The sequence below is a fragment of the Larimichthys crocea genome, chromosome XXIII (assembly GCF_000972845.2).
Source record: "Larimichthys crocea isolate SSNF chromosome XXIII, L_crocea_2.0, whole genome shotgun sequence".
In the NCBI taxonomy this organism is placed as follows: domain Eukaryota; kingdom Metazoa; phylum Chordata; class Actinopteri; family Sciaenidae; genus Larimichthys; species Larimichthys crocea.
Genome location: NC_040033.1, coordinates 8,189,169 through 8,216,050, shown reverse-complemented (window position 1 = coordinate 8,216,050; position 26,882 = coordinate 8,189,169). Strand labels below are relative to the sequence as shown.

Here is a 26,882-nt window from a genome sequence, read left to right as displayed (position 1 = left end):
GACTGACCCCTGACCTACTAACTGGCTCTCAAACCTGATTCTGGGGTCCACTCTTCCTCATTGTCCTCCTCAAGCTCACTGTCCTCACTTTCGGATGATCCTAACTGTTTCCTGCTTGCAACCATAAAATGTCCTTGCATCCATTTCCCACAAGCAATCGTAGAGAGTGCATTGAGTACATTGAGTATGGTGCTAATTATCTATCTCAGACATCTCCATCCATTAGTATGATATTGCCCTAACAAAAGTACTACAACTGCATGAGGTTGCCCTGGGGCAACGAATCAAAAAACAAAGTTTTAGTATATAAATAAAAACAAAAAACAAATATAAACAATCAAATATGCTTTTCTACATATTCATGCACATTCACATATTTTTTTCAAACAAGTTATTTCACTTTGAAGTGTAGAAAAGTGGAATTTTTCTTAGCGTTTGCTTCCCTAAAGGACTGCTCCACCCCAAGACACATACCCAAACACACTTCAGCCCCTGATTTATTGGACAGTGACATTGTCTGGTGTTGTTAGGGGTAAAAAAAAGGTTTGTTGCCTGAGGGCAACAGTATGCCATAGAGGGCTAATGTTATTAGCACACTCATACACAAACCGAAGATGGTAAACATGGTGAACATAATACCTGCTAAACATCAGCGTGTTGTCACTGTGAGCACGCTGGCATAGTATTTTGCTGAGTAGAGCCTACAGACCAGGAAGCCTCCAACTCAACAGCAAAGACATATTACAACATGTAAATAAGCCGCTTGTTGCATAATAATAATACCAGGGTTTAAGAGCGACACACTGGGTGAGCCTTCAAGTAGACAGCTGATGCTGTCTGTCTGTCTGCTGCTGCTGCATTCAAGGACCATGCACGCCGCAGCTACGATTTCACCATCTGGGCCTCTACTTGAGAGGCTAACCTCTCTTTTTCTGCACGTGCTTGCACACACATGGGCACATGTGCACACACACACACACACACACACACACGTCACACTCATATCACAAGCTGCATGGCTCAATTTCACCGAGACCGGCCTCCGAGCGCTGCCTGTGTCCACATGTCTGTCTGTAATCTCAGAGAATCACATGCGGCGTTCATGCATGTGTCGCTATATTTGGGGTGTAAATAATGCACGAACCACTCAAGGAGACACAGAGTAATTGTGTTGGGCTGCTAGCAACACTTAATCGACACTCATTTACTCTCTGCTCAGCACATACGAATACCCAGGGAAATTTACTTACACAAAATAAGCACAAATCAGGAAACAGGCTGCATCTGACCTGTTTAAGTCCAGTGAGATCATTAAACTCTTCATTTAAATATGGTTATCCACAATACTGTGTGCGTATAAATGTGTTACATCTTACATCACGCAAACCAAGTGACAACCTCCGAGGCTGTGAAGTAAAGCCTAAAAACTGCAGTTCCCCAAACGTCCACTTGAGGCTGGCTACAGAACGAGTCAGTCTCCATAAGTCCCCATGTTTAAATGTCCAACTTCACAGCAGAGATAAACATGTTTACAGCCTGGTACAAAAAACAGTTTTGGTCTCTAAAACTAATTCGTGACAACTGTACTGAGGGTGAATTTTTTTACAATAATAGTAATACATTTTATTTCATAGGCGCCATTCTGGCACCCAAGGACACCTTACAATAAATAAAAGTAGACAGCAAATAACAGAAACAAACAAAAGAACCATAAAGGTATCAAATTACAAGAACACAACATTAAAAACAGGTTAAAATATGACAATGCAATTAAATCAAATGGAAAAGGCAGGTGGGTTTTAAGTACAGACTTAAAGTGAGTTGATGTTTCTTATGACGTTCTTTATAGAACTCACCTGTTCAAATAATATTAAGGCTTAAAGTTATGCTGCTGTTACAGATTATACAGATTGTTTGAGCACCCAGGTGTCATTTGGCCCACCTCAGACAGATTGTTTGAGCACCCAGGTGTCATTTGGCCCACCTCAGGTCCATTGATGATCCCCGTCTAACGATTTTTAGATTAGCCAGGAGGCAAAAGAGGCTGGACTGCCAATATTTTGAGCTTTAAAACGACTCCTCAGAGACCTGTTGGGGACGTCGCATGAATTCTTTATATTGCCAGTGCTAGAATGTGGTAAATTATGTTGCTTTTAGTTGTACAATCCAAACAGTCTTGTGTTGAAATCTTTTTTCTCTAATTTTCAGTAGCTTCTAACACTGTGACTTTCAGTGTGTTGGGGTTGCACATAACGTGATGCCACAGGATAATCAGCATTCCTGTGCGTGGCATTTTTAAGCTCTGCAACTCGACCTTTTAGACACAGGGGAATGCCAGTCTATAAACAACATGTGATGTCTCATCTACAGAACCTTTTGGATCGGACCACGAAAAAAAGCAACAAAACACTTTCCCTAATGACGAGAGAGACTCACTTCAGGAATAAAATAAAACGTTCATCCTCTTTTTAATCATTTAGAATTAAGGCTGCTCTCGTCTCCTCTCTCCTTGTTTCCCATCTTCATCTGTTCTCCCTTTTATCAATGATGATGTATCACAGAGAACCATCCCCCCACTCAGCTAACTCACTAGGTGAAACACAATTACAGGTCTGGAAGCTACTGCTGACACCGGCCCTGATGATGACCTATGTTGGTCACAAAATGTAGGTCAACTTAAATACTTGCTGCATCACCATTAAGACCAAACAGCTTGTCTTGACATCATGCTTGACCTTTTCTTTTACCTATATCAGTTCCGTCTGGGCATGCTCTTAATCCCAGCTACGACGCCACAGGCATCCAACACCTTCTGCAGTCAGTGAAAATACACCGCTGACATTCAGTGAAAGTATCCACAAGTTTGAACTTACTTGAGTCCAGGAATGTCGAGTATATTGGTGAGGCCGGTCCAGTTTATATCCAGAAGCTAGAAGAAGTAAAAACAGAGAAAGCACAGCAGTTGATCAACGGTAAATGACTTTAAATTGATCTGAACACTTAACTTTATTGTTTCCAGCCCCCTGAGCCACACTTACCGCCCTGCTTCGTATTTTCTGGACAACAAACCCGGCTGAGTAATGACAGCAGGGATAAAGAGTCTGACACGAGTTGGAGCAAAAGTAAATCAAAAGTTCTGTGGATAAGTTGGTACTGTTTTTTTGGTTCATCTTAGAAAACAAAGCTCTGTTGGACCGTCATGTTTAATACAAGCAGATGAACCAAACACTGGCTCACAGGGGGGCTTTTTGTGTTTTTAGTTTCTACTTTCATGGCGACCATGTGGCTCTTCCACAAGAAAGGGTGAAGCGAGGGGTATTCAGTTGGTTACGCTGTGGACCTCACAGCTAGATGCTAAAAAAATCCTACACACTGGACCTTTAAATATCACTTTTAGCCAGGCTTTTATCGCCACTTATTGCCCAGTTTTTTTAAGCCTTGCTCGTTTGTTTCAATACTTCTTATTTGTTGTGTTTATTAATTTAATGGATTCATATTTAACTTTTCTTTTTTTTGTTTGTGAAGGTTCTTAGTCTTCAAGGTCATCTTTCTTTGAGAGGCGTTAAATCTGGGGCAACCGGACTTGTTTGTTGTAGATCCGTGAAGACGTTTCACCTCTTATCCGAGAGGCTTCTTCAGTTCTCAGTGACTGGTTGGGAAACCCAGGTATGCAGCCTGGGCGGGATTATTAACCAGGCCATTGTTTCCATTTGGTTCGTTAGTGCTGTTGTTGTGACGACTGTCATCCGAGTTAAGGTCGGGTTAGAGTTAAGGTCATTATGGTCACCTGAGGCTAGGTGTGTCTTGCAGAATCAATTTTTATGCTCCAGTTTTAAACTTTGTGTTTATTTGTTTTATTTTATTTCATTTATTTTAACATATCAAAGCCAAATTTTACTTTACTTTATATATTTTTTACTGATTTCTGTTCATTTAAGTTTGTTTATGTTTGTTACTTTTTGCCCTGCGAAGCACAACACACGTTTGTATGAAAGGTGCTACATAAACGAATACAGTTTAAGTTTAAATAGTGCTGCATGCACAATTAGCAACAGTTTAGGAGTCACAGATCCTTGTATGGAAATGACCCGCTTACTGAAATATTTATAAAAGCAGCAGCAGCCCTCTGGGGTCTCAGTAGTTTTCATTGTATAATGAGGTCAGGGACAATGTCGTTTTCCAGGGTCCAAAGCCAATTTTTATTCATTCTCTATATAAAACTGGCAGCACGTATGTCAAATCTGGATAAGAAAAAAAAGAAAGCATATCAAAGAGAGTGTGGATCATCAGCATCAGCTGAGACCTGAGATGCAGGCGGATCGTGCTTCTCAGCGAGCTTTGATCTGCTTCTCCTCTCTAAAGCTGAAGTCGCTTGTATTCGCTTAATGAGTCTTTCCCACCCTACTTCTTGCTTACACTGCAGCAGATGCACTGAGCACTGCAGGGACGAGGGAAACGCTGCAGGGCTGTGAATGATGTGTCAGGGAGGCCTGGGTGTTGTGGGAACATAATGTGGTCGGACAGACCGCTGCCTGCAGATCACGTCTGTGGAGCACTCAGAAGAGTCCTCCTGTATTTGGGTAAAATGAGGATGCACTAAGAAAAAAAAACAGCTTTATTTTCCAGCTGTAAACCTAGTGAGTCACTAAATCACTTGGCCGATCAAAAAATAACATAATATTAATGTATTAATATTAATTTATGCTAAAAGATACTCAACATTTGAAGGTTTCAGCTTCTCAATATTGCGGATTTGCTGCTTTTCTTTGTTCTGGAACCTGTCTAAAGGTAACACAATCCTTCAAGCACCTCTAGATGGGCTGTGCCTCATGAGGTAGAGCCAACTAATCAGGTGACTGGTAGTTTGGACTGCATGTCGAGATGTCCTTGAGCAAGATACTGGACCACCGATTCCTCCCGATGCTGCACCACCGGTGTGTGAATGTGTGTGAATGGCTAGCTCCCAAAAAACTGATGAGCAGTTGGCACCTTGCATGGCAGTCAATGCCATCAGTGTGTGAATGGGTGAATGAGATATGTAGCGTGAGGGCTCAGAAGACTAAAAAGAAGGTATATGAGTACCACATGTTTGCAATATAACCAGTAGATTGTAGGTCTCCTTCACTGCTGCTTCCTTCTTGTGTGAGACTGAGAACCTGAGCCATTAAACCTCACGGCAGAATGAATTGCATCTTTTTATTTATACGGCCTCGAGTCACAACGGTGCTATCACACACACACACTCCGCCATGGCCAAGACCCTGTATGGTCTGCAAATGATTCTTTTTCATTTGCCACCCAGGATCGGGCATCCATATGTGGGCACGCTCAATGAAGCACAGTGAGTTATTTGGACTCCAGGATAGAAAATGCTGCATGTTTTTGTCCAACGGGAAATTTATTGTCTCTCGCCTCTCTGAGTATAACAATATAATGTTCCCGATCCAGAAGCAGGGAGGAGATTGAGATGCATACTTGTGTGTGTGTGTGTGTGTGTCTTCTTCTCCCCTCAGCCTCCTACAGTAATATATCCACCTTGAGCTACAGCTGAGTGTCTGGGATAGAGAAATCGGCCAAAGTAGGGCCGGCTTGATCTGCAGCTATTTAAAGCTCTGCTGGAGCTCCGCTGGGTCCCCCCATTTGGAATAAATCGGTCAAACATTTTTAAGCCGTGCAGTAGTGGCTCTGCAAAGACAGAATGATGGAACGTGGCCTGCTGGAAAACGCAAGCAAGTGGTAATATGAAATGCAAGTCATGTAAAGTGGCAGCCCACAGGCCATAACCAGCCCAGAAGCAACCCAGCAAACATTAATCTAATATATGAGAAAATAAGTAAACTGGAGGTAGCAGATGAGATTCATGTACAGCACTGATTTGGCAGGATGTTTACGGCGATCACAAATCAACGTTTACTCGTCTGAATTCAGATCACGCTTATCCAAACATCTAGCTGCAGTAGTAGGGAAGTGCTTGACTGAAAATACGCCTGAAAAATTCTTCCGAACGGAGTCGTGTTACCGCGGCGTGATCATGAGAGAGAGCTACAGAAGTTTCAAGGCCATTATCAGACTCTGTAACACCATGTAAATGTCAGACAAAACTGATACCTCCCAAATGCCCATCTTCATTTCCTGCTTTCATTATCTGCCCCAGTTGAACTTGTAATTAAATGGCTCTGATGTTGAGCATTTCAGCCACAAGAGGGCAAGGTGGATAGTAACGCCAGACAAGGACAGCAAACCTAAATAAACTGGACGTTAAGTCTGTAAAATGAAGACGAATGAAGCACACTGGACTGTGACTGTGATTTAAATTGTTAAATTAACACTCAAAGTCCAATTTACGTCCAATGTTTGTGCCCGACAAACAGATCAACAGAGCAGAAACAAAAAAGGAACTGAAAGAAAGAACTGGGCTATAAAACATAGTCAGAACATTTTTTTTTTGTGATAGTCACAAAAAAACAGGGGCCAAACTTGGCAAAAAAATACTGAATATAGAGAAGAGAAAGAAAGCAGACAGTGCAAAAGTTCTAATTATTTTCAGCTCCTGTGTAAAATAACAGTATAACACTGAAGGTGTTGCTCTACTGCATCTCTCAGGTGCTACAAAAACCTGGTTTTGTGTTTTAACACAGTGTAATAGCCCCTACTGTAATCATATTGCATTTATTCAGCCTAAACAGGTTTAACTGGATTTGCTCGTGTTATATTATCAGCATCTGAACTTACTGGCTTCTTCAGGAAGAACATAGACAGAGCTCCAACGAGAGGCATGTCACCCAGCAACGGCTCCATCACCACCCTCAACACGCCGTGGATCTATGGAAACACAAGCAGTGGAACACGTTGACACAAACACACACACACATACAGTAAAGGAAACTCACGCCTCGCCGGCCCTTGACATTCCTCGGCGGTGGAGCCGTTAGTTGTAGCGCATGACAGGTTGGAAACCCGATCGTGGCCTGATTTCACACCTGCCCCCGGTGTCACCCTCCACCTTCTCCGTAACATATTATTACAATTACAGGGGATTATGGTGTTGGAAGTGCTTTACATGTGTCATGTGGACGCCGCACAGCTGCTTTAATCCACGCCGCGGAACAAGGGGTTTAAATTCTGTTTGTTTTGAGGCTATATTTGTATTGTCAGGTTGGCTAATAAGAAAATATTGCCCGAGTAGAAACAGTAATCACGGCGCTGAGCCTAAAACTAATAAAGCACCAGTGAAACTAATACCAATAACTCTTGAAATGAACACTAATAAAGCTTTTATTGTCCAGCTCTTGGATGTTAATGCCATCTCACTCACTTCAGGAAAGATTCAATTTGAGATGTTATTTCCTGAAACTGATCCATCTCTTGGTCATCTGTGAGATCAAAACTGCTCGACACAGACAAAATCACATTTATACTCCTGAATTCAAGACTTATACTAATCTTATATGTTAACTAATGCTATTACACATCATATCTGTGGGATCCAGCTTCAGGAAATGGCGGTAAACATTTATTTAATGTATTGATTTATCTGTCTTAAGGACTAACAACGTCTTAAATGAAAGGGTGACTGGCTCAGATGAACAGATCTTACATAATGTCTAAAGAAAAATGACTGCAGTTTGCGACCAATCAACCTTAACAGGTGCAGTAGCAGCTCTATTATAGCAGGAGCCGGCGACAGGCTGATATTAAATAAATATAATAATAATAAACGACCAATATCAGCCAGCGTTTAACCCCACCCCTCACAAAGCCATCACTAATCTCAGTGTTATCACGGAGTCGAACGCACCTGCTCTGTGTAATGCAAACCAGCTCAAGGAGCGATGAGGACTAATGTATTAGTGGTTGGTAATGAGCCGCGGAGGTATGTAGGTCCGCCTGAGTTACATAATGGGGGCAGCGAGCAACAAATGTCTCCCAGGGATAGACCTAACAGCGTTCGGTCTCCGAGGAGGCACACTGATTGTTTTTTTTCCCCTCCTGCTTTGTTCCACTGCAGCAACACACAACAGGGTCAAGGACATACAAGATGAACACACACACACACACACACAAACAGGCACACTTATGTAGTCAGGCACTGCAGAGAGCAGGGGAACCTGCAGGGATATTAATTACATACATTTAATACAGGAGGGGTACAGTCTGCTTAAATAATTACAATCTTAACACAGAGTTAAATCGTACATTAAAACCTCTCGATAATGATGTTTTAATTGTTTCCTTTTGCGTTACGATTCTTTTTGTTTTCTCTTGAGCCGCTCTGTTATTGTATTGTATTTCATTATCTCTATAGCTCTGCAGAGAAGTACCTCCAAACTTTAGGCCCACCCAAGGGGTCTTTTAATAAATCTATGAGGTTACAAGACAATAAATAGGACAGGAAAAAAACAAAATAAGACATCTGCTGTATAAAACTAGGCTACTTTTTTCTGATTTGTCTATTTTAACTTAACTTAGGAGAAGAGAAAATGTCTCATTTACAGCGTTTGGACATCGAACCTGTGACAAAGGGTTGCAAGCGCTTTATTTTGAAGCAGTCTCGACTTAAAAACAAGTTGGGAACAAACCAAGCGGCAAACCTCCATGGCTGTGAAGTGAAGTACCAAAAACTGCAGTTCCTCAAACGTCCACTTGAGGCTGGCTACAGAACGAGTCAGTCTCCATAAGTCCCCATGTTCAAATGTCCAACTTCACAGCAGAAATAAACATGTTTACAGCCTGGTACAAAAAACAGTTTTGGTCTCTATAGCTAATTTCCCCATTCATGACAACTGTACTGAGTCTGAATTTTTATATAACTCACCTGTTCGAATTATATTAAGGTTTAAAGTTATGTATAATTAACAGCATGGCCGGTTTGACTAACAGGTAGGTGCTGTTACACATGGCTTATTCGGCCCACTTCAGGTCCACCAATGATGAACTAAAACTGCAGAACATTTCATAGCGGTTGTTTACAAATGCACTACATAATATATTCTGATGTTGTTCGTTATTACATGACTAAGAACGACCTCGTCAGTATGAGTACAAAGCACAAGAGTAATTTGTTCATACCGTATGATGAAATTACACACTGAAGCTTTATGTATGCAGATATTTAATCCACTTCCACTGCGCAGACATAATAATGAATAATGTTCTGGTGAATACCTTCAGCATCCTGTTATTATACGCTGTTCATCCAATCCTGGAAAAAGCCTCTCAAATTAGAGCAGACCTCTAACTAAAGTCACTTTATATTCAATGCTTCATGTTTTCCTTTTTGAAAACCACTGTAGAGGCCGAAACTCATGCCAAAGTGAAGCATCTCTCTGTGAAACAAATCAGACAAAAATGGATTTTCTTACCTGGATGCTCTTGATGCCAGCTTTACAGTAGTAGCGTTTGATGTCCACATCTATCTCGGTGTTCCCGACAAAGCTGAGAGACAAAAACATAAAACACAGTATGTCTGATGAAAATCCTGCACCAGGTTTTCTTCACTTTTTCATCAGTTTCACTGTCTTGTTTGGTCAGACAAGGTATGAGAGGTATTACTACACATGTGAGTCCAGAGAGAGCTGTGCGGAAACTGACAAATTGACTTAAAGGTCCAGTGTGTAAGATTGTAGGGTGTATATGGGGCTCTATTTATAAAGCAGTTACATTTTTAATTGTGTATAATCACCTAAAAAGACGAATCATTATGTTTTTGTTACCTTAGAATGAGCCTTTTATATCTACAGATGTCAGAGTCCATCATGTTTAACTGCCATGTTTCTAGTGTAGGCCCAGAACTGACAAACTAAACACAGGCTCTGGTAAATTTAGTGTTTTATCACCTGTTATGTGGTCACTGTAGCTACTCCGTCATGCTAGGAATTGGAGGAATCACCAACTACACCTCTAGATGCCACTAAAGCCTACGTAATGGTCCAAATTAGCCACTACTGGCATAACAGGTCTGAATCCTAGACCAAACTGTTGGCAGTAAGTGGAATAAAAAGGAGAATATCTGGTTTTGTTGCATAATTTTGAAAAATCTGTGGATTGTGAGTACGACAATGTTGTCGTTCAACATCGGTGGAAATCAGAAAGATGAAAACATATTCTGGTAGGTTCACCTGATCTGTAGGTCCATGATGATCTGTCGCTTGTCCACATTTTCTGTGTAAACCTTGACCCCGTTGACCCTCAGAGGCTATACCGCAACAGAGGGAAACATTATGGCAACTCCAGTCCATCAACACAACACCTCCACCCCTCCCCAAACACCCCCACGTGGATAGCACAAGGACGACCCCTCTCCTGACCCCACTTGGAAACTATTTATGAAACAAGCACATATGTCAGCGATGTGCATGTATATTCATGTTCAAGCACCCACACTCCCTTCAACCAGCTGTCCCGACGGGCACCTGCTGCCAGTGGTCCGTTTTGTCACTGCTAAAACAACACATGATTGGCCTAAGAACCATGCAGAGAAACACTAGAGAGGCACTCACTTTGGCTCCTATGTCGATCTTGCTGAAGCAGAAGGTGCTGAGGTGGGAGTTGGACTCCTTCACCGCCGGCTCGATCGTCTCGTGGAAGAGTTTCTCCACAAACTGGCAGATGTAGGGCCACATCTGTTTCACAGTCTGAGGGGAGGCAGGAAGAGAAGACTGAACTTTAAAGACAGACTTTGTAGGATCAACATGAGGCTATTCTTGCTACTTCATACTTGTATCTCTCACCCTGTAAATGTTGTATGTAGTTACTTTAAAATATTTAAAATGTAGCTCTGTTTGAGTCAGACTCATTCACATCACATTCTGCACCATTTTATTGTGTGCTACCTCCAGAGGGATTCGCACAGGGGTTAATGCATTTCACTGTGCTGCGGGAACAAGGCTGCATGTTAAATCAGATGTGCTGCAGTGGACAGCGTGGCAGCATTCACAGCCGTGGCGGGAAGAAGCAGCGACAGACACCCTGCTTACTCCAGTTTATTAAAAGCAAGGAGGAGAGGCTTCGCTAATGCAAACAAATTCAAGAGACGGCGGTGGCTCAGTTCTTTACCTTGTTTAGCCACTCCACTCGCTCCACGTCTGGGAAGTGAACCTACAGAGGGGGAAACAGAGCAGATGATCTCAAGTTTTTAAAGGAAAGTTCCACATAGATTTAAATCTGAGACAGAAGAACTGAAAGCTGGCATTTAAATGTCACTTTTTATAAAGTCAACCTTTGTTTAAAAAACCACCAATGCAGTCAATACCAGAGATGACGGTGCAGAATCACCCTGATGGAATCCAAAAGCCTTCTTCTCTTGCAGTTTCAAATTACTATTGTATGTATAAAAAAGGAAAGTTAATCCTCCTTAACCTGATTCTTTCTTTTGAACGCTTTCAAAGCTGCTTCTCTGGAAAAAAATATATTTATATATATTTTTTTTTTTTTTTTTACAGCAACACCCCATCTTTAGTGTGGCTGGCAGCTGAAATTTGGCACAGCGGTGCTTTAAATGTTAACATCACCATGGTAACCTGTTCATAATGACAATGTTAAGCATGTGTCCGACGTGTAGGAGGTAAAATGCGTGTGTGTAGTTTAGTGTGTTAAAATCAAGCGGCAACATCCGTGTCCGTGAAGTGAAGCCAATGCTGAAGTGACAAAAACTGCAGTTCCTCAAACGTCCACTTGAGGCTGGCTACAGAACGAGTCAGTCTCCATAAGTCCCCATGTTCAAATGTCCAACTTCACAGCAGAAATAAACATGTTTACAGCCCTGTACAATAATTTAATTTCCCTGTTCATGACAACTGTACTGAGTCTAAATTTTTACAGAACTCACCTGTTCAAATTATATTAAGACTTAAAGTTATGCAGAATTAACAGCATGCATGCTTTGATTGACAGGTTGGTGAGATTACAGATGGCTTGTTTGAGCAACCAGGCGTCATTCAGCCGCCTCAGCTCCGCTGATGATCCGCATCTTTGACGATTTTTCGATTAGCCGGGAGGTGGAAGAGGCAGGACTGCCAACATGGCTACAGATTTTGAGCTTCAAAACAGCTCATCATGGATACACTGTCTATTCTTCAGCACAATGTTCAGCAAAGGCTGAGGGGAAATCTAAACTAAAGCCATAATGATGATGCGAGATGAAAACGAAAAACCTTATTCCACTCCATCCTGAGGAGAACATGAATGTCTGCACTACATTTCATGTTAATCCCTTGAATAGCTGTTGAGGTACTTCAGTTTGGACTGAAGTGTTGGAATCGCAGTTATCAAATGCTGGCATTGAACCTAAGCTCATTGCAAGCGTTCCTGTTCAAACTGTTTCCAATTGCTCTTGTGTATATATGTAGTGCGAACCTATAAAGACGATCACCTTTCCAAATCACAATGTCAAGTTATATTTATTTATGGTTGTAAGTCTGCTACGCAGAATGTGACACACGCCTCTTGGACATTCAAAATATTAAAACATTTAACTTGGCCGATAGCAATACAACAGTTTGATTCAATGTCATTCAAAGCAGCCACCCTGTTAATTCTGTATAACTCTAAGTCTTAATAAAATTTGAACAGGTGAGTTATATAAAATTTCACCCTCAGTACAGTTGTCATGAACGGGGAAATTAGCTATAGAGACCAAAACTGTTTTTTCTACCAGGCTGTAAACATGTTTATTTCTGCAGTGAAGTTGGACATTTTAACATGGTGACTGACTCGTTCTGTAGCCAGCCTCAAGTGGACGTTTGAGGAACTGCAGTTTTTAGCTTCACTTCACAGCCACAGAGGTTTGCCGCTTGGTTTGTTTCCAACTTGTTTTTAAGTCGAGACCGCTTGGTTTCTATCAGGTTTTAATGCATGAGACCAGTCATTGTAGGAGCTCTTTGATGTTGAGTGGTTGCTTGATATAAAAGTAGGAAAAAGAAAGTTTCAAAAAACACTCTTAAAGCAAAAGGTCGTTGAATCTTTTTGATCGTATGACCTTCTATCATCTTTTGTGTGTTAGCTGTTAAGAGTACGAACCTTAAACTTCCTCACTGTCTCTGTCTCAATACACTCTGGTCATGAATTAGAATAATTCATAGCCAGAGCCGCAGTTTGTCTAATCGACTGGAACAGCCAAAGTAAATCTGGCAGTGATTTAACACGAGGTAGAGGAAACGTCTGGAAAGAAGTCAATACTGTGTGCACAAAGGTGTGCAGCCATACACACCGCACCTTCATAAATAACAGATAAACAACTCTGCCTCTCCATCACTCTGTACTGAAGGAGTTTATTCCCCTAATCTCAACTGTAAGATAAAATGACGCATCTGGCTGGAGAGCTGGTGAGATATGACATGCAGTGCAGCAGCTACGGGAGGGGGGATAGCACTACTCCGCACGGAGGCAGCTAAAGTGCTTATCCAGCATTTGTGTCAAAGTGAGTATGAAGCAGTGACAACAGCAGGAAGACGAGTAGCAGAAAGTTCCAGTTAATATGACGGGTTCTGGCTTTTAGTTTTGTTATGAGGTGGATACAATACAATCCTCTGCAAGGCTCCATTATTACAGCTGACACAGTGACCTTGTTCAGAAGATGTAACGGATGATACTGACGTGTTTTAAGTGCAGGCGCGGAAAACCGAGCTGTGCAGCAGAGAGCGCGAGCAAAGCATCTTAATTATTCAGCTCGTTGCTGTGTTGTCATCAGGGTTTATTTCTCGAGAGTGTAATTAACAGCAAGAGTACAAACCGCCTTAAAATGAGCACAAGGAGTAATCAGTTCGTTATTATTAATTAGACATTAGTAGTAGTGGCATCATATTTATATCTTCAGATAGAGCAGACAAACTGTTTGTTTCAGCTGACACGGAGCGTCTCGTATTGATCCCTGACACACAACGTTTACCTTTCCAACTTGTACTTACACTCGATCTTATAAGTCACACTGACACGCAGTAAGTGGATTTAAATGTCAGCTATAATGCAGACAATCTGACTTCTCTTAACAACACTCAGCAGCCTGCTGGCCTTGTACATTACTACTGCTTGTGTCGCACATGACCCATATTTTATGTTTTCTTCCTAATCTTTATGTCACATAAAAAAAACACACATATACACTGTTGCCCATAAAGTTGGAATAATTTTGTTTTCGGACACATTCCTCTTTTTATTCCTTATTTATACACATCAGGTTAATTATGGTGATATGTTTGGAAGCTGATTGGTCAGTAAAGTTTTGAGAAGATGCTCTTTTATCTATCAAGAATAAATCACATTGTCACAATCATTTTAGAGAAGATGTAAAAAAAAACGGACAGCTGTGTATTCATATATGTTCCTCTAATGTTGGCTTTATCGCACTGGCTACCTTCTTCTCATCTACAAAGCTCTTCGTGGTCAGGCACCATCATATCTTAAAGAGCTCATAGTACCCTATAAACCCATTGTTTATAACACCATGCTGTCAGACTGAATGGTTCCTTGTGGTCCCATTAGTCTCCACTGTAGGTTGGGAGTCAGAGCTTTCGGCTATCGAGCCCCTCTCTAGTGGAACCAGCTCCCAGTGCTGGTTCTGGATTCAGACACCCTCTCTACATTTAACAGTCAGCTTCAGGTGTTCTCTTTTGAGTTTTTCCACTTCCTCTCCATCTGAACACACTCGTCACACGTCATGTGACTTCGCTTTTTCGTCTTGCAGGTTCTCATCAATCATGGCTACACCGAGATCAGGGATGGGTCGTGCCTGCTGCTGTGGTCCTGATGACGTCCACTACAAATACTATTTATTTTTATTTATTATTATCAATATAACTACCTATAGTCATATCTCTTAAGTGGCAGATATGAGCCTGGTTCTGCTCAAGTTTTGTGCCTTAAAAAGAAGTGTTTGCTCACGGTGGGGAATCGTTGAGTCTCTTTACATAATATTATAAAGAATACGATCTAGAATTGCTCTTCATGGAAAGTGTTATGAGATAACTTTCTTTGTGACTTGGCGCTGTATAAACAGAATAAAATTGAGTCTACCTGATTACCTGATGGAAGTGTGTGTGTTTACTCAAGACAGAAATAATGCCTGATGTCCTCTGATTGGATTGAAACATCCTAAATTAATCAGCATACCAGCAGGAAATGAGACAGTGGATGACTTTTTTCATCTCTACTGCTGTGTGATATTAAGCCAAGACCCACACCGATACTTTTAATCTAAGTAGCTGCTACAGCCGCCAACCAATGACTCACCCCGGATGAATACATCTGAGAGTATAAACTGGAACAAGGAGGGGTGCACTTCAGCAGGAGAAGTTTGAGAATGAGGGCATTTGACTACAAAAGCCTTTGTGTAAGCAGTATCGTGTCTATTAAGACTCACGTCTGCCCGGTGGGGCGAAACTGACAAGATTTAGGAGCTCTAACTAGTGAAAGTCCCAATCTCTGACGACAGCGCAGTATCGGGGCGGTGGTATGTCTTCAGCTTGTGAGTTTGGGACAAGCTAATCAATCACTCAATGAAGCGCTGGAAGGTGAGATATGATTTTATATGATGGTTTGATTTGATGATTAAAAACACACACATACACTGCACTGCGGTCTTTACATGAATTACAACATGATAAATCCCAGCTTCTTTCCACAGTGATCTTCGAGTTTTGCATGACCAGAGTTACATGTAGTGCTCTACTTGCAGTTTCTTCTATTAACCGCAGACTTAAGTCCGGGGGGGTTAGTGCCATTCAATAATGTACTATTCCCCTAAGTGGGATGCCGCTGCTCTGCCTCATCTCGCTCCTCCATCCCCATTTAACAGCCTCATTGCCTCCTCAGCCATGTGTCAGCAGAATGGGCCTTTTACTGTGCCCTAAACATGAGGCTATGCACTGGACATCACAAAGCAGATGAAATGGGAAGCGTTGGATTTATAGTTTAGTTAGGTTAACGGGTAAGTTAAGCAGTCGAGGCTTGGCGCTCATTAAATGCACTATAAACTGGGGTTTTTTTGTCATTTCCAAACTGGACTCCTGAGACTTCACTCCAGCTTCCACTACACAAGATACACGGTGCACTAAAAAGTATGAATGGACTCCTTCAGCCGGTTTATCTCTGTCAACTGGACATCCAGTAGTGTCAATGCGGAAGAAAATATGGTATGAGACATTAGGGATTATACATATTAATTAATATAACACCCGAAGGTGAAGCCATTTACTTTAAGGATGTTTTCCTTTGATGCTATAATCCAGCTCCCACCAGACAACCTCTTTGAAAGGCTCTAGTGCTGGAGAAAAGTCACATGCTATACGAGACAAAAATTGAACTGCAGTTGTGCAGTGGTTGACGCTGTCGCCTCGCAGCAAGAAGGTTCCTGGTTCGAACAGTTTGTACCCCGCCTCATGTCCTAAATCACCTGAGATAGGCTCCGGCTCCCCTTGACACTAATGAGGATGGATGGATTTATAATCCATGAATGTGCTTCTACAGTCAGTTTATCTCCGTCGACTGTACGTCCAGCAGAGTCAGTATGGAAGAGAATATGGTATGAGACATTAACGCTGTATAGCATCCATTAGGGGAACATGTTATTAAATATTAATTACATAATATCACCCGAAGGTGAAGTCATTTACTTTGAGATGTTTCCCTTTGATGCTATAATCCAGCTCCCTCCAGACAACTTCTTTGAAATGTCACATGCCATGTGACAAAAACCTGAATTCATTATTTTGTTATTGGGCGGCGTGGTGCAGTGATTAGCACTGTCACCTCACAGCAAGACGGTTCTTGGTTCGAACCTCAGCCGGAGCCTTTCTGTGTGGAGTTTGCATGTTCTCCCTCTTCCTTCCACAGTCCAAAGACATGCACCTGATGGACAGGTGTGAATGACTGTCTGTCTTTATGTGCCCTGTGGCATAGGCTCCAGCCCCCTGCGACCCTATTGAGGATAAGCGGTGACAGAAAACGGATGGATTCGTTTGTTAGGTACCACTTCATTAAATGCAACCTGTGATATCTCATTGTGTTACATACTGGGGCTGCTCAGATAGAGACACTCAACTGTTAACCCTGACATGGAAACGACAAGAACCTTCAGTCTTAACAATCCACTAAGTGTAGCAGTTAAAAGAGTGAGTTACTGCAAGAGAGATAGCAGTCTGGGTCCCAAAATAACAGGCACCCTGTGGGCATGTTTCCTTTCCAGCGTGGTGTCTGGTTTACCATTGTACCCTGCTGTATTTAGACTGGGACTCAGTCTAATGTCAGGGGGGGGGGTGGTGGACAGCTGCTCCATCACAGCTTTACAGCTCAACTCAGCTCCTCCTGCTCTTGTCAGCTGATTTTTGATTTCCTGGAAACTCAAAAATATTCATCACAGAAATACCACACAGCTTCATCCGCGTGGATCAGCTACCGCATGTCATAGATTTAAGTCTTACCCATGGTGGCAGATCAGAGGTGGTCAGACTCTGCTTCACACTTCTCTCCTCTTGCTCAAAGAAAGCAAGAGCTCGGCTCAGCCGGCTGTTCTTCCCTCCCGTGTTCCTCCTCCACCAGAAAAAGATAACAAGTCCGATCAACAGCCAGCTGAAACTGAACTCAAAATAGCCCAGTGCGTAAATGGGGAAGATGAGCACAAACGTTTTAGCGAGGTGAACCCAAGTCTGGGTCAGCTCGCTGGTCGAGGACACCGGGGTATCATCCGGCACTTTCCCCGCTGAGGGGTGGGCAAAGTTGGGCACCGTGTGTCCGTTCTCCTTGGGCAAAGCGGAGCTGGCATTGTGTGAATGGGCTCCTCGTACATCTGTCATGCTGTCTCTAGACATGTCTCTGTCAAAGTGTTCAAACGCAGATAAGGTCGGGTGACACAGCTCCCATGTGCGGCTCCTCTCCTCCGCTGTTTCTCACGTTAGCTCACCCGCACACCAGCCCATCGCCCTCGGAGGAATCGTTGGCATTGACCACTTCAGTTTCCGAAACGATTAAAATCTTGTGAATGCATTCCCTTGGTAAAACAGTCCGGTCCACACAGCTACACTCCCTCTGCCTGCACACAGGTTAGAAATGATCATTTCCCAACACGCACAGGGATCAGGCACCGTGTGCACTCCTACCAGCGGCTCCTGTTGCCTGGCGACAACGGAAAGATACCGCCACCTGGTGCTGAATGGCGGTAAACAACAGTCTGTAAATATATATAGTGCTACCTCGGTAACGGCAAAGTACACTTGAGCTGTTTAAATATACATTTAAGAAAACAAAATGAGCAACATTTAAATATTTGTACACGGTTATGAACGCAGAAATACACATTTAGCCAGAGTTAAAGCCGTTGGCCGTTGCCAGGGCAACTGGCGGTTGATTCCAGAAAGATACCGCCACCTGGTGTTGACTAGTGGTAAACACAGATAGATAGATAGATAGATAGATAGATAGATAGATAGATAGATAGATAGATAGATAGATAGATAGATAGATTATCAATGCTGCCATATGTGCAGGACATACAGAGAATTTAAATTGCGTTTCCCTCTTATCCCGGTGGAAAAATAAAAATATAAACAACAAAAAATAAAGATATAAGACATTCAAGAAAAGACAGTGGCAAATCTGTAAGATATAAATAGTATAAATGTGGCAGTATGAACAGAATGAACAATATAATATACAGTATCAGTATGGTAATATGGCACAGTATAAAGAGGATTATCAGTATAAGTATAAATATGGCAATATGGCAGTATAGACAGAATTTAGTGAGGTCTAGCAAAAAGTAAGTATATATACGATAGTAAACAGTTGACTGTACACAGTGCAAATCGGTTTGCAAGTTTTTTTTATTTTTTTTATTTAGATAGATAGGTATATTGAATACAATAAAAATGTAGTACTGATGATATAGTGGTAATGTTATTGTTAACAACAGTATATAACAGTATATAATAATAACAATAACAGTATACAATAATAATAATAATAATAATAATAATAATAATAATAAATGTATAGAGATACACATATAAATAATAATAATTATTATTGTATAATAATTATTGTATAATAATAATAAATTTATAGAGATACACATAGACATGTGTCATATTTTTAGCATTTGCAAGGTGTGCATACACACATAACTGCAATATAATATGTGCACATGTATAAATACGTGTATATATATATACACAAGATATGATATGATATATGATATAAACAGTATATGTATAATATGTGCATAATAAATACTTGACTATACAAGATATACATGCTATAAAAAACACTATGAATATGAATACGTAAATAGAATGTGCAAAAAGATAAGAATATTGTATAAATATCATATAATATGGATTAATACTACCTCGGTAAGAGTAGAAGTACGCAGAGAAGAGAGAGCACAGAAAAATCGATCAACGGACGGAGTTTATTTATAGCAAACATCCAAATAAAAAACCTAAAAACAACTGTTTAATATGAATCTTTATAAGCGTTTGAGCAACATTTAAACATTTCCACACGGTTATGAACACAAAAAAATACGTATTTAGCGGTAAAGTCGTTGACCGTTGCCGGGGCAACTGGCCGTTGATCGCAGGGATCGCTCTGTCGCTGATTAATAAGCCTGTTGTCAAGCTGAAGTGACGCGATCTCCATGGTTTCAACTCAACTGCGCGTGCGCAGTAGAGATGTACCCCATCATGGCGGCGTCATTACGAAAATATGAGCTAGTTTTGGGCAACTGAGAGACTTCAGACAGCGTAAACACAGATGAAAACATGCACAGCGACAAGGTAACTGCTTTATCTTTGACCTTGACTTGCGTTGGCCGAAGCTGGGACGTGTATTTTGAGTAGATAACGTCGTGTGCGTCGTGGTAGGTGTCAAAATCTTAAAGAATTAACGTTGTCTTGCTGGTTTGTTTACGTAGAAACTAACCAAGGAAGACACATGGAGACCGGCTGACCTGAGAAGACACCTGATGGTAAATTTGAGAGAGTTTCTGAGTGACAAAAATACACCCAGATGATTTAAATGCTGTTATTTTGTCCTTCTTTAGGAGGACGGACGTGGTGATGAGAGAAAACACCGTGGTGGAGAATCCACAGAGAGACACCGCAGAGACCCAGAGAAGGAAGCCAGGCGAGAGAGAGACAGATATGCAGATGGACGGAAAGAGGATAGGGATAGGAGAGGTGATAAGGAAAGGGATAGAAGAGATGAGAGGGACAGGGAGAAAAGAAGGGAAAGGGACAAGTTAGTAGATATAAAGAGGTACGATGAGGATTACAAGGAGAAGGTAGAAAGGAGGAGAGATAGAGGGGAAAGGCATGAAAGGGAGAGGGACAAGGAAAGACACAGAGACAAGGAGAAAGAGAGACACAACGAGGAGGACAGGGACAAAAGAAGGGAAGAGAGAGACAGGGAAAGGAGGAGAGAAGAACGGGAGAGGAGGAGGCACGAGGAAAGCAAAGAAGGAGAAAGAGATCGGATAGAGAGGACTGAAAGAGAGAGGAGAGATCGGCATAGAGAGAAAGAGCGACTCAGAGATGAATATGAGAAGAGGAATGACAAAGAAAGACAAGAGAGACACGGAGACGGGAAGCATTGGGAGGTGAAGGAGGGAAGAGGTGAGGCCACAGCGGTGTGTACACTTAGGATTATTATCGCCATACGGGGTCAACATTTATATCTTTTCTGATTTCAGAGCACAAGGAAGAACATAGGAGACATAAAGAGGAGAGAGAGAGGAGACACAAAGAGAGAGGACATCACGTAAGAATCTGCAGTGATATTCATTCGTCCGTCACCACGGTTCGAACACCTGACGACACTTTGCTGTCTCAACAGGATGAAAAGCGTGAATCCAGGGGGCATCGAGACTCGAAGGGGTCGGCCGAAGAGATGAGGCGTCACCGTAGTGACGGAGAGCGAATAGAACATAAAGAGAGAAAACACAGAGAGGAAGAGGAGGAACTGGAAAGAAATCATCACAGAGAGAGGACCAGCTCCAAGAAATCAGCATCTGACACAAGTCACAGACATGAGACTAAAACTGAGGTTTGTATTCACATAAATCACCTGTACACTGTGACTTGTACATGCTGTTTGCAGTGCTTTATTTGCTTTAATGTGTCATTTTTTGTGATCTAGGAGGTAGAAAAGCTCCGGACAGCTAGTGTGAAAGATGCAGGAGACACAGCGGAGCCTGTAAGATGCTTTGAAGATGTTTTCTGGGAGTCTTTTGTATATATGTTTTTTTCTCCACACTTTTTTAAGCATTTCATGTAATTATATTACATCTGCAGGTTGTCAATGATGAAGATTTGGCCGACCAGGAATATGAGGACGACTTTGAGGTAATGAAACATCCTTCTAGATATGAAATAGGTCAAATTTTTTTGTTTTCCTCATCTTTTTTAAATCTTTCTTTTTTAACAACATACATTTACTTACTTTTGTGTTGCTTTTGCATGCTGTAATCGATTTACGTTCTAAGAAAATGGTGAGTATGACTGCCAACCATTTTTATTCTTAAAACATGTCCGTGTCTTTTTAGAGTTTTATTTTGCATTAAACGTGATTACATTTCTCCGTTTCAAAGGATTACGAGGAGGATTTTGAGGAGCTGGATGAGAGCGAAAATGAAGATGAAGACGAGGAAGAGGAAAAGGAGCCACAGCATCCAGAGGTCAGGGAGGAGAAGGAGGAACTCACAGCACAAAGGAAGAAAGAAATTGAAGCGATTCAGAGAGCCATGGACGAGGAGAACGAGAGAGTCGACACAGCTCAGACCAGACGAATAACGAACAGAGAAGAGGATGACGGGCCAAAGCGGTCCAGTAGAGGTACAGTCTTATCTACACAAACTATATCTTCTAACTAAAGCACATTACGGTGTTTCTTTATGTCTTATCTGGCGTATGTTTTGGGCAGAATCTCAGGGGATTTGATGCATCTTTGCTGCTCTGTTAACAGGATCTGAAAAGAGCGAGAGTAGATCGTCCCAACGTGGGAAGTTTATCGACTTTGTGGCCGCAAAGCAGCGCGAAGTCAGCAAGAAAGCTGCCACAAAACTGAAGTAGGTTCACTTGTAAACACATATTTGTGTTAAATGGATAAACGTAATGTGATCTGAACTTCGGTGTGTATTTTTATCCGACTACAGAAAACGCAGCACGGAGCTTCTTCGCTTGATTGATCTGGATTTCTCGTTGACGTTCTCCCTTTTGGATCTGCCACCTGTTAATGAATATGACATGTATATTAGAAACTTTGGCACTACGAACACTAAACAGGTCAGTATCTGTCTATTTTTTCTATGTCACCTAGATATCTATTGTTAAATTATAAGACAGGAAAGGAAAATATTCAATGTTGCCGCCTAAATAACGTGAAAACCTTGTTCTCATCAGGCTTACGTTCAGTGTAATGAGGATAATGCGGACAGAGACATCCAGACAGAGGAGACAGAGGTGTGTGAGAAGTGGACACAGCATCCTCCTGAGCACAATGGAGCCTGTGGAGGTAAGAAACAGTGTGTATAAAATGTGTATATATAATATGTATTTAATATAGTTATTAGTTCAATAACAGTGTTTTTGTTCTGACAGATCCAAACCCCTCACATGAAGCACGAGACAAATCCATGAGTGAAATGAACTTTGATTCACAGCGTCTGACAGCATTTCTGCGCTCGGCCTCACAGGTTTATCTCTTTACTCGTACACAGTTGTTGACTTCCTACACGAAGGGTTTTGTGTTGCTTAAAACTAGCACCTGTTGTTGTCTTTTGTGACTGAATCCAGGTCATGGTGGTCCTGTTGGAAGAGGATCAAGCTGAGAGAAAATCCCAGAGGAAGCTGAGGTCCCAAACAGACACGCTGTCTTTCAGCGACGGAAGTTTACAGCTCAACACTAAGTTGCCTTTTCTTTATGGTACATGGTCTTTTATCATTTGTTATAAGTACCAAATGGACCAGAAGAGTTGAGAATATGCTGTATAAATGAGTTTGATTATGCATGGATTGCACCATTTTTCATCTGTTGCAGGTCGCAGCACCAGCTTGGTGCACTTCTCTCAGGTCCAGAGGCACACCATGATGTCAGTCCACGGCCCTACAACTAAGCCCAGCGCTGTGCGTCTTGACAGCTGCACCATCATCTGCATCTGGAACATTTGGGAGCCGTCCAGACCTCAAAAAGTCCTTGTCTACGAATCAGAGGTGACTTTTTTCAAGTTTCTTTCTCACCTCACCTCTAAACATCCACAGAACGCTGACAGTGACTCTTTTTAACGCTCGCTCCTGTAGGTGCAGTGTTGTTGCTTCAGCCCCGGAAAGGCGATATTGGTGTTTGCAGGCACATCGGTCGGCTCCGTGGTGCTGTGGGACCTGAGGGAGCATTCCAGTAACCATTACCGCCTGAAGATAGGAGAGGATGAGTGGACCCTCCGACAGCCCACCTTCTCCACTGGTATCTTACACATGATGTTGGACAGACATATCACAGATGTATATCTTCTTCTCTCTTTCACTATAGCCTACCTCAAATTTTGTTGTTATATAAAAAATGTGGTAGAGAACTAATGTTTAGTACTCTGGCTTTAAGCATACAAAACATATGAATCAATATACTAAAACATCTATGAAAACAGGCACTAAATGGTAGCGTATTTACTGTATAGGGTGACTACAGTAGTACGGCCCTTGCCCTTTCTCTTACTTAAAGTTCAGAGGTTGGTTTCTTATGTAACAGTAGTGCTGATTCAGAGTGTGCTGATATCTTCTCTTTTGTCACCTTGTCAACACAGATGCAGTGATGGCCGGCTCGGGTCATTTCTCATCTGTGACATCTGTAGAAGTCGTCCCCTCGGCTGTAGCAGGGGGGCTGAGGCCAGAGGTCTCCCTTTTGGCATCTGAGGAAGGTATAGACTGTTGAAATGACAAACCCACTGATCATTTTATTAATGTGGTAAATGTTCTCGGCTTCATACATATTTAACTGTTGTGCTGTTTCAGAGTCATCAGGATTGTCCTTCCAGCTGGCTTCTCTGGACGAAAGTGGGGTTTTAAATTTCTGGGTGAGCTGGACAACAAAGTCGTACATATATAGTACATATTTTTTGCCACACCAAACGTTTCAAACGTGAGGCATGCCTGTCAGAGGGAGAGACGTGAGGTGAAAGGGACACATGCCAGCGATCTAAAAACAACAGGATGTTAGTTCTTGTGGTTTGGTCTGATGATTTGGCCCGCTCACCAGTGGGGTCAGTGGTTTTTAACACACAGCTCATGGAGGCAATTAAGATGTCATTAAAAACCTGACAACACCTGATTGTCAAAATTGAGATTTTCTTCTCAGAGTTATAACTCATAAGTCAAATCTAAACAAATAGACATGATACAGACATTGAGATTCGTCGTAACATACACTTTTGAAAGGGTTAACTTATCTCTGAAAAACGCCACAAACAGCAAAGTTACGCCATGACTGACTTGCATCACGTCCTCTCTTTGTCCTCTAGGTGGTAGTGGAGCTCCCAAAAGCCAACGAGGCCGGCTCTGCGACAGATCTAGGTAAGACGGTCACGTTTTTCCGAGCACTCCCTCAACTCAACTCTGCTCTCTCACACGTGGTACCAAGTTCAGCCCGGCTCTCGTTCTCTCTTGCAGGGCTCAGGCCTGGGGGCAAAGTGAAGCTTCTTCACAGCTCCTCTCTCCTCGCTGCTGAGAGGTGAGATTGATAAATAGCTTGTGATGATCATCCGTCACCGTCATGCCAGCCACCGGGCTCAAAATACCCCACAATGTCTTTGCCCAGTGGAACACAGCTGCTCAGCGGTGGTCATATGATCTTGTTTGTTATGTACTGCTGGCTGTTGTTTGTGTCACATCGACGTTTGATGGGAACGCGTCTGTGGTCATATATGTACAGTGTGAATGTGATGCAGTGTCGTGTTCCACTGTTGCACAGTTTGTTTTAGACTGGGTGTGTTCCTCCCTCTCTTGTCCTGTCTGGCTCTCAGGGTGTCACCACGAAATGCGGCCAAAACGGGGCCGTTACAGACGCTTCACTTAAAGTTCCTCCCAACGGACCCCAATCATTTTTTTATCGGCACCAATATGGTGAGCAGTCTTCAGCCACAGCCACAGTCTGATTAACCAGCTCAAGAAATCCAAAAATATCTTCTACCCCAGAACGATTTTGCAATTTTGTGACAGTTTATTAATACCATTTCTGTCTAGGGCATCGTCAATCATGGAACAAGTCACGGTTTGAAGGCTCCACCAAAGTTTTACAGGTTTCAGGAGGCTGGAGTTCGACCTGTTGACGTCAGCTCAGTCCACTTTTCCCCCTTCGTGCAACACTTGTTCTTGGTGAGAGTGCACTTTTCTGACATTTTGCCATATTGGAAAATAGTATTTTTGTTGCAGGGCAGCATGGTGGCGCAGTTGTTAGCACTGTCAGCTTCAGGGTGATTTCCAGAGATTGAGATGTAACAATAATATATGATACCATGTACTCTTCCAGGTGGGTTGTGGGGATGGCACCATCAGGTTGCATGCAGTCAGCCATGAGCAGCCTGTGGCAGAGTGGAAGAACAGTACAGCAGGTGAACCGGTGGTCGCTCTGCAGTGGGCTCAAACCAGACCAACAGTCTTCTGTGTGCTCGACGCAGCCTCCAACCTCCACGTATGGGACCTGCTGAAAAATGACACCGAGCCTGTGATCACCGAGAGGATTTATTCAGACAGGTAGAGTCAGACAAACACGCGAGGGATGATTGTTATGAGGAGTTTGTTGTATTGATTCATTGTGTGTCTCTTCTCAGGGTGACAGCCATGGCTTTGTTCGGAGACTCAGGACAACAGAACACATATTCAGGAATAGCACTGGCACACGAGTCAGGAATGATAGAGATGCAGTATTTTGCGAGACATTTCACTGTGCCTGTTATTGAAGAAGAGAAGAAGCTGGAGTGTATGATGACTGAAGCCTTCTAAAACACATCTGTCTGTGTACGGCTGCTGCTCAGTGATCAATTTCTAAATGTTTTTTGTCAAAGTTACATTGTATATTATATCATATTTTGATTTGATGTGTGTTTTTCCACTTGAATTGATGAAACATCGACACAGTTTTACATTAACATAGCAGAAGAACACTTATTTTTAATAATAATGATATAATTAATATATTATTAGGAAGAAACACATGATGTAAATGTTTGTTGATGTAAATATTTCTACTGTTTATTTACTGACTAATGTAAAAATATTTTTACGGTACAAACAAGTTTAATTTTTATACAATAAAAATTAAAGTATATCTGCCTAACTCCAGTGTGAGTACAATATGTTTAACCAGCCAACATTTTAGAAGTACAGAGTACAGAGAAGTACAGTCAACTGTGGGGAATTTATTTGATAAAGGAATCATGCCTACATTTGAATAAATCCAACAGAAATATGGTATCCCCAGAAATGTTTAGATAAGTCGCAGCTCTATTCAGAATCAAAGCGATCCTTGGTAGATTCAAGAAATCAACTCTCGGTCGGAGGTATGCTGAGCTCAACTCTGCTAGCAATATGAGTTTAGAGTGTCTTTGACACATATAGGATACAACCTTATAATAGGTTGTAATAGAACCAGAGAGAGGCTCAGTTTGAAGATTACCCCACTGCTCAGACACAGGATGAATCCACGTTTGACAAGTGGAGGTGGGAAGTTATCGGCACTGTATGTGAACATATATCCATATTGAAGAGTACTGGACTAAAATATCTGAATGTCCAGCTTGAGGCTGAACCTCATGTTCTGCTTCTCGACTTGCCCAGTCCTTAATTTATAGGTTAAAGAGCCTCATCATCAAAGACGGATGCTCTATATTCTTACATTTTCTCAGA

The 26,882-nt window shown here is 42.0% G+C and overlaps 2 protein-coding genes across 5 annotated transcripts in view; one reads left to right on the top strand and one right to left on the bottom strand.

Moving 5' to 3' along the window:
• Window positions 1-18,305, bottom strand: part of esyt2b (extended synaptotagmin-like protein 2b) — a 37,278-nt gene extending 18,973 nt beyond the window's left edge. For all 3 annotated transcript variants that reach the window (XM_019271672.2, XM_010744135.3, XM_019271673.2), the window contains exons 1-7: window positions 17,415-18,305; window positions 11,056-11,097; window positions 10,500-10,634; window positions 10,119-10,195; window positions 9,363-9,435; window positions 6,733-6,822; window positions 2,874-2,929 (exon numbers count right to left, since the gene is read on the bottom strand). In XM_019271672.2, coding sequence (XP_019127217.1) covers window positions 2,874-2,929; window positions 6,733-6,822; window positions 9,363-9,435; window positions 10,119-10,195; window positions 10,500-10,634; window positions 11,056-11,097; window positions 17,415-17,801 — 860 coding nt within the window. In that variant the 5' untranslated portion in view covers window positions 17,802-18,305. The remainder of the gene's footprint in view (window positions 1-2,873; window positions 2,930-6,732; window positions 6,823-9,362; window positions 9,436-10,118; window positions 10,196-10,499; window positions 10,635-11,055; window positions 11,098-17,414) is intronic.
• A 1,308-nt stretch (window positions 18,306-19,613) lies between these two features.
• dync2i1 (dynein 2 intermediate chain 1) lies at window positions 19,614-26,305 on the top strand. Of its 2 annotated transcripts, XM_027274487.1 has the most exons (24): window positions 19,614-19,766; window positions 19,904-19,957; window positions 20,033-20,603; window positions 20,681-20,748; window positions 20,824-21,033; window positions 21,127-21,183; window positions 21,282-21,332; window positions 21,473-21,478; window positions 21,578-21,821; window positions 21,952-22,054; window positions 22,142-22,271; window positions 22,389-22,500; window positions 22,587-22,681; window positions 22,782-22,911; window positions 23,026-23,198; window positions 23,286-23,448; window positions 23,786-23,899; window positions 23,994-24,055; window positions 24,500-24,551; window positions 24,648-24,708; window positions 25,001-25,100; window positions 25,221-25,352; window positions 25,507-25,730; window positions 25,808-26,305. In XM_027274487.1, the coding sequence occupies exons 1-24, from the start codon at window positions 19,752-19,754 to the stop codon at window positions 25,977-25,979; spliced, it is 3,099 nt and encodes a 1,032-aa protein (XP_027130288.1). In that variant the 5' UTR covers window positions 19,614-19,751; the 3' UTR covers window positions 25,980-26,305. The 2 variants fall into 2 exon arrangements, with proteins under 2 accessions (XP_027130288.1, XP_019127161.2); XM_019271616.2 differs by lacking the exon at window positions 21,473-21,478 and having other exon boundaries at window positions 19,615-19,766.
• The last annotated feature ends 577 nt before the right edge of the window (window positions 26,306-26,882 follow it).

What these genes read in the sequence shown, in the direction of transcription:
- dync2i1 (XM_027274487.1), top strand. An exon ending in AAAGCTGCCACAAAACTGAA is followed by an intron (nt 22,055 to 22,141) that starts GTAGGTTCACTT and finishes ATCCGACTACAG; the next exon opens with AAAACGCAGCACGGAGCTTC. An exon ending in GTGGGGTTTTAAATTTCTGG is followed by an intron (nt 24,056 to 24,499) that starts GTGAGCTGGACA and finishes TTTGTCCTCTAG; the next exon opens with GTGGTAGTGGAGCTCCCAAA.